Source organism: Cajanus cajan, chromosome 4 (genome assembly GCF_000230855.2).
Source record: "Cajanus cajan strain Asha chromosome 4, NIPB_CcT2T_4, whole genome shotgun sequence".
Lineage (NCBI taxonomy): Eukaryota > Viridiplantae > Streptophyta > Magnoliopsida > Fabales > Fabaceae > Cajanus > Cajanus cajan.
This window is the reverse complement of record NC_138520.1, coordinates 76,625,085-76,632,913: the sequence shown is the minus strand read 5'-3', so window position 1 is coordinate 76,632,913 and position 7,829 is coordinate 76,625,085. Positions and strand designations below refer to the sequence as shown.

Here is a 7,829-nt window from a genome sequence, read left to right as displayed (position 1 = left end):
TTCTTTAAAATAAATTGTCTCCATCGACCTTAGGTCTGCTATTATCTACATGTACGTACAAATTAGCTTTTTAATAAAGACAAATGTCATCTATTTACATGTCCATGCATATTACTTTCTCAAAGACAAATAAAATCACTAAATATATAAATTAAATTTTATATTTATAATGAGTAGTTTAAATTGTGATATAAGAATATTTTTAACTATATTAGTAATATTTTTGAAAAATTTATTGAAATTTAATTTAGAGATAAAAAGATGATATATATTGAAAGCCACAAATAATCGAAAATATACAAATAAAGATTAAAAAAAAGGATTATTTAAAATGGTTCATAGAGAGTTTTCTTTTTGCCAAATTGAAAGATGTTGGATCTTACTTCGTTTTGTGGTGAGGTTACGTAGGTTTTATAATGAAAATACTAAAAGGAAGTTTATGCAACAAAATGAACATATAGTTTCTTTTCCTGATTACTTAAACTTGCAAGTGGATGAAAACTGTGTAAAATTTAATATTTAATTGAAATATAAGGCTGTTTAAACTTTTTTTTTATTTATCAGATCATTCTAGGTAATCTTTTAAATCTTATTTGCCTAACAACGATATCTTTCAATGTTTTTAGTTTTCACAAAAGTACCGATATCCTTAATAATTATAATATTTTATTTTAGTGGATATTTTATTAATTAGAGATGATACTATCCTTATAATTAAAAAGAATAATGCATAAAAAAATAGCTTTTAAGTTAATAAAAATAAAATCTTCTCAACAAGTTTAAATATAATAAACTAATTTTGTATTATTTTTTCTTCTTGGTCTTTATTTTTTCTTTCCAAACCAAACAAAGTATGAAATTAGCTACGGACATGCGCAGAGTGGAATTCTTTAATTAGAAGATGCAAAGGGTGGGTATCCTTTTAAAAGTGATTTCCGAAACGTAGTCGTAGAAAAATTATATATGTCCTGCATTACAAGAATGAAAGCAAAGCACTATAATGCAGCACGCGTTTTTGTTTGTTGAGGTAGAATGTACTTGTAGGACAAGGATGGTGTTAGTGTAACTGCTAAATCCTCACAGCACCATATAATAAAAGAGAAACATAATTTACATAAAGAAGATGTGTGGGTCACGGAAAGAGAGAGAAGAATGGCTCTGGCAGCTTTTGCTTTTCAAAGTTTTACTCTTTTTGAACAATTTTAGGGGAATGACTGTCTGCCGTGGGAATAGACCAAAGAGCACCAAACTCTGATCCTTACCTCATAGTGGTTTATGGAATCTAAAAAGCACACTCCAACATTTACAGCATAAAAGATATCAACTATCTTATATTATTCTTATTATTATTATTATTTGCATCAAACATAACAAACCCAACAAAGATTTTCATGGTTTATCTATAGTGGGTCATCAATTTTCAGTCCCCAGAACACCAATTTCCTCGAGATTCTCACATTCTCTCTATACCTTAATATTATAAAAACTTGCTTTAGGACTTTACTATATGGCCAAACTCGACAGTTTTGGATTCTCCAAGCAAGCATAATGCACTCATGCTTAAACTGGATTAACTCGTGTCACGTTTTTGCTAATTCAACCAAATTGAAACAAAATATTCTCGTACCACGCACTAGTGAATAAACCACGTAGGATTTTGGTTCTTTGCAGCCAGAAAAGGAAAAAGGCACTACCGTATTATTCTTTTATTCTAAATATGTCTGCATAATATTCATTAATAAAATCTAATCATATCTCTCATGCGCCAGTACTCTTTGATTTTTTTCTTTTTTCTTTTTTTGCTTTATCTACTAGCTACTTTGCTGATGCATATATAGTTTCATGAAAACTTCTTTATGCTTTATGTGCATGTGCATGATTAAGCAGCACTCTAGTGAAATTCCCGTTCTCTCCCTGCCACATTTGTCATCGAAATTTCACCTTCAATTGGTTTTTTCATCCGTTGTTCAAAGGTTAAGAATTTAAGGCCATTATATAATATTTTGTTTACAGCTTCCTGACTCAGTGACAGGCATGCTAGTTCTCTTTATGCTGTCCAAAAACATGTCTTTTTTCTCCCCCTTGGTCTGACACAAGATTTTTCGGTGAATGAGATTCTAGCATGGAAAGAAGGAAGTGAGTTTCTTTTCTTATTTTGAACACCACAGTGGAGAAACAACACCCATTTCAGAACTGTTAACGTTCCATATTTACATCTTTATTGGTTTCAGTTAGAACTTAGAAGCCTCAAGTGAAGTACCTGTTGCATCTTGTTCTTGGAAATTTCAACTGAATGGGGACGCCAAGAGGAATGGTTCTTCTCACTTTTACATTCTTCTTGTTTTGGAGCTCAGCAAATGCTTTGCTTTCTCCCAAGGGAGTGAACTTTGAAGGTAAACCTGAAACTTTCTTCTTTCTTTACACTTGTCCATAGCTTCGTATGTGTTCAATGGAAAGAGTTTTTGAATTGGGTCTCTCTCTTAATGCAGTGCAAGCTTTGATGGGCATAAAATATTCTCTGGAGGATCCACACGGTGTTCTAGATAATTGGGATGCGGATGCAGTTGATCCATGTAGCTGGACTATGGTCACATGCTCTTCTGAAAACTTGGTCATTGGATTGTGAGTCTTCCTTCCCTCTTCTAATTAAGATGAAAAAATATGTTTGAAGTTTCAACACTCAAGATGAAACTTGTGTTGTGTTGTTTGTTGCAGGGGCACTCCAAGTCAAAGTCTATCTGGTACTCTATCTCCAAGCATAGGCAACTTGACCAACCTTCAGATTGTGTAAGTAATTGCAAAGAACTATGCAATTTAGTACTCTCAAGAAGGATGCTTCTTACTAAGAGGGTTGTTTTGTTTTGGACTACTTTTCAGGCTGTTACAGAATAACAACATCAGTGGACCAATCCCTTCAGAGCTAGGCAAACTTCCTAAGCTTCAAACCCTTGATCTCTCCAACAACTTCTTCAGTGGGGATATTCCTCCCTCTTTGGGTCACCTGAGAAGCCTCCAATACTTGTAAGCATATATGAACTAGGATTTTGGAACCTTGAGATGAAGCCATTTTCAGTATCAATCTGTGATGTCTAATGCTAAAAAGGTTACTAAAATTGTTTCAGGAGGCTCAATAATAACAGTCTTGTTGGTGAATGCCCAGAATCACTAGCTAACATGACCCAGCTTAATTTTCTGTAATACACATGACCTCTTCTTTTTGCATAATTGTATCTTATATGCATTATTTCAGTTTAGATTACTTTTTCCAGCTTTGGTATTCCTAAAGACGTTCCTTGTTTTGTGATTATAATTCAGTGATTTGTCATACAACAATCTTAGTGGCCCGGTGCCTAGAATTTTATCCAAATCATTCAGGTAATTATCTCTCTGTCTCTGATGTACGTGCATTTCTGCTTGGCTGGAAAACCAAAAATTTGGTACCAACTGATAGATTATTCCCATTCTTTTTTTTTTTTTTTCAGCATTGTTGGAAACCCCCTAGTTTGTGCCACCGGAAAAGAGCCAAACTGCCATGGGATGACACTGATGCCTATGTCCATGAATTTAAACAATACTGAAGGTAAGATCTTGTCAGTGTTGCTCATGTTTTCTTAAAATTGATTGCTAATTCATGCCTTGTGTCACGTTCCCGTGTACTACTTCACTCTGGTATATTCTGCATAGTCATTGCTTTGATGCTGACTGCAACGTCTTTGCTTCCTAGGTGCTATACAATCAGGCAGACCAAAAACTCATAAAATGGCAATTGCCTTTGGCTTGAGTTTGGGATGTCTCTGCCTCATAGTTATTGGTTTTGGACTTGTTCTTTGGTGGAGGCACAAACACAATCAACAAGCATTCTTTGATGTTAAAGGTACTAATTCTCAATTGTCAAACCTTGAAATGGAGATCAATTTCAAACGTGCATTATTATACCAGAATGTTCATGTGCAACAAGGGCTAACAATTTTAATTCAAGTATGGTATAGTATTATAGTTCCTCCTTCCTATTTATGACCTATTGTTAACTGTTTCAGATCGGCATCATGAAGAAGTCTACCTTGGAAACTTGAACAGGTTCCAATTCAGAGAACTCCAGATTGCTACCAACAACTTCAGCAGCAAAAACATCCTGGGAAAGGGTGGTTTTGGAAATGTCTACAAAGGAGTTCTCCCAGATGGCACTCTTGTAGCTGTCAAGAGGCTTAAAGATGGCAATGCCATTGGAGGAGAGATTCAATTTCAGACCGAAGTCGAAATGATCAGCCTGGCAGTGCACCGAAACCTCCTCAGACTCTATGGATTTTGCATGACACCAACAGAAAGGCTTTTGGTTTATCCATACATGTCCAATGGCAGTGTTGCTTCCCGTCTCAAGGGTAAGATCAGATGTAACAGTTTCACACTCAAATCAAAACTACCTTGGTTCCACGTTTCAGATGTAGTTTTTCACCTAAGAAGCTAATAGTTATATCTTCTTTTCATATCCCAGACATGATTTCTTACTTCTCAACGGATATTCAAACATGTATTTAGTGTTAGTTTGGAAGACATTTCTGTGTTCACTTTTCATAAATAAGTACAAAAATGCCACTCATGTTTTCACTTTGATTCTTTTTATGAATGATTGTACATGAAACAGCAAAAACAATCAGATATTGTTTTCAAGGTCACAAATATTTCAAAATGAAGTACTGGTGAAAACAAGAAATGAAAATAAAAAATATTTTCTCAAATCAAACAGTAATTAAGGTGGTTTATCAATAAGGTCTAGATGAATTGGTTGAGCAGGGTGCGTGAATTGTTGTAAAGTTCCTTGATACCGTGTTCAATTCTCATGGATAAAAAAACAGTACTTAAGGTGGTTTAATTCTAATACCAATTTGGTGATTGTCAGGTAAGCCAGTCCTAGACTGGGGCACAAGGAAGCACATTGCTTTAGGAGCAGCGAGGGGACTACTATACCTTCATGAGCAGTGTGATCCAAAGATAATCCATAGGGATGTAAAGGCTGCCAATATATTGCTTGATGACTACTGTGAAGCTGTAGTTGGAGATTTTGGGTTGGCAAAGCTTTTGGATCACCAAGACTCACATGTCACAACTGCAGTGAGAGGTACTGTGGGGCATATTGCCCCAGAGTACCTATCTACAGGGCAATCCTCTGAGAAGACTGATGTCTTTGGATTTGGCATTCTCCTCCTTGAGTTGATTACTGGCCAAAGGGCTCTAGAGTTTGGAAAATCAGCTAACAACAAAGGAGCCATGCTTGATTGGGTAAGTAACTAAGTTTGTTTCCCATCATTCATCAAAACTAAGAAGTCTTTCCCCTTTATCTCTAACCAAATAGTATCTAACAAGATTGCCTCCATTGCATAAGAATCCATTAGGTAGTTTTAAACCACATGTTCCTAATTAGTCTCTATATGACATATAATCAAATGTTATTAATTTTTTCTCGTAGGTTGAAAAACTTAAATGTGAGGTATATATACCTGTCATCTATACTAAATGAAGCCAATTGGCAACTGGTATCTAAGTACTGATTGTTGACATTCAGGTGAAGAAAATTCATCAGGAGAAAAAGCTAGAAATGCTAGTAGACAAGGATCTGAAAAACAACTATGACAGGATTGAGCTTGAGGAAATGGTTCAAGTGGCTCTCTTGTGTACTCAGTATCTTCCAGGCCACAGACCAAAAATGTCTGAAGTGGTGAGAATGCTTGAGGGTGACGGCTTAGCAGAAAGGTGGGAAGCTTCTCAAAGAGTTGACACAAGCAAGTGCAAACCCCATGAGTGTTCTTCATCAGATAGGTATTCTGACCTCACTGATGACTCTTTGTTGTTAGTACAAGCCATGGAGCTCTCGGGACCTCGGTGAATTGTCTTGTCTAGTACATTTTTACGTTTGTTCTAAAGGTTTTTAAAGAAAGCATATGAAATTCAAGAGCATATGATAGTTGAATCTTTGTTACAAATCCCTTGAAGATTATAATGTTGTATGATAGAGATATGTATCAAAGCTGAAAACGGCTTTGGTAATGTTTACTTTCAAATGTACAGAATTTGATTCGTTAAATGTGAATTTTGTAATGCAAATTTTGTAATATTGTTAAAAATGAATGAAGCCTGCATTGGTTTTGCGGTGAAACGTACTGTGATTGTATGAACAATGATCTCATCTTACTTACCCTTTGTGTTTTTTACTTCTAACATCTCAAGCACTACAAAAATTTGTTACCGTTGTTTGTCTATTTTTCCATTTTACCCCCCTTACTTCAATTTGTAATTTTCATTGATTGGTTAATTCAAGTAGTAATTGAACAGGGATATAATTGTGCACAAACTATAGATTAAGGAGTGCCAAAATTGAATTAACCATATATACCGCACAAAAATAGAGCAATCATGACTAAAATATTCATTATTTACTCCTCCATTAGAATTACGATGACGAGAACGAACTTCAGATCTAATCTAAGAAGCATAAAAGCACATCATTGTCAAAATTGACAGATAAAAGCGGATAAACCAACTAATTTAATTTTTTTTTATAAAATTAATTGATAAGTATACTAATAAATACAAAATGGCGTAAAAGAATATAAAAATTATAATAAATTGGTGAGAATAAAAAAAAAGAAGAAAATTTAGGAATTTGTAAGCTTAAATATTACATGAAGTAAAGTTTCAACTCACAAGCTTTGTAAAATAAGCCTTCTTTTATTTTTTTCCGAACGAGTCTCGTTTAATCAAGCAAGTATTAAGTTAGACAAATAAGTTAAATACGAGCTTAACACCTAACCAAACACACTCAACTTATAATTTTCATTAGAAACATGATAACTTGACGCCCATATCAACAACGATTTATCAATTTGTGAACCCTTCTACAACTTCTATGTCCCTTCACAAAGCAACTAATTTTTCTGGATTATATATTATTAGCATTGTTTTATTCCAAGATATAGGTACTACCGGAATTGAGTCTAATAGAAGACGTCAATATTTTACAACATAATAAATCGATGTTTAAATCATCGATAAGAGAGTTGCACATGTTTTATATCCAACCGGGTCTTGAACATGATTGTCTCTTAATGAGAATATATATGAAAAACAAAAAATAAAAATATTTAAAATATAAGAGTTATTTTTATAATATTTGTCTAAGAAGATATTTTATTAGAATTTTAATTTTTAATTATTATCCAAAAAGTCTTTCAATCATTAGAATATATTTATACTTTAAATTATTTTTTTTTTTTCTCTTATTTTATCGATGTAGGATATATTTATATCTCTACAGATTGAATAGACCGAACAAATGGAGAGCCTTGCCTCAAAATTTACCATGTTATTAATGATGTTTTCTTTAGGTATCTGTGGCATTCAGGTTTTAAAATTCAAACTACATTAAGAACAATAACGGTCGATGATAGATTCATAGTCAATGATTATGAAGATGTGAAGCACTTAAGTGGTCCCATGGTAAGGTGCAAGGGTGCCATTCTGTTTGGTAGCTGATCCATTTAGGTTTGTCCCATGGGAAGGTGCAATGGTCCTTCATTAATGTCTAAGTGGTCATTGTTTCCATATAAAGCCTGCCATAACTGGTATTCCACGTTACCTACAAGAATAGTAGGTGACTTCGATTTCACATAGTTAACCCCACACCTCTTTTCCCATTCCCCTATCCTACAACACCAAAACTAAAAGTAAATCTTCATTCTTTTATGGTTTAATACATTAATTCTAACAACTTTTTTTAAAATTTTTAATTTGATTTCTAAACTTTAAAATATTATATTTATATCATTCATATTCTA

At 33.8% G+C, this 7,829-nt stretch overlaps 1 protein-coding gene across 2 annotated transcripts; it reads left to right on the top strand.

The window, feature by feature from the left end:
- Window positions 1-1,871: 1,871 nt before the first annotated feature.
- On the top strand, window positions 1,872-6,151 carry LOC109796355 (protein CLAVATA3 INSENSITIVE RECEPTOR KINASE 5). 2 transcript variants are annotated; one of them, XM_083073113.1, is made up of 12 exons: window positions 1,872-2,136; window positions 2,232-2,393; window positions 2,490-2,622; window positions 2,716-2,787; window positions 2,878-3,021; window positions 3,123-3,194; window positions 3,316-3,375; window positions 3,483-3,580; window positions 3,725-3,874; window positions 4,038-4,379; window positions 4,898-5,277; window positions 5,465-5,586. In XM_083073113.1, the coding sequence occupies exons 2-12, from the start codon at window positions 2,294-2,296 to the stop codon at window positions 5,513-5,515; spliced, it is 1,602 nt and encodes a 533-aa protein (XP_082929239.1). In that variant the 5' UTR covers window positions 1,872-2,136; window positions 2,232-2,293; the 3' UTR covers window positions 5,516-5,586. The 2 variants fall into 2 exon arrangements, with proteins under 2 accessions (XP_082929239.1, XP_020211621.1); XM_020356032.3 differs by having other exon boundaries at window positions 1,878-2,136; window positions 5,561-6,151.
- Window positions 6,152-7,829: the final 1,678 nt, after the last annotated feature.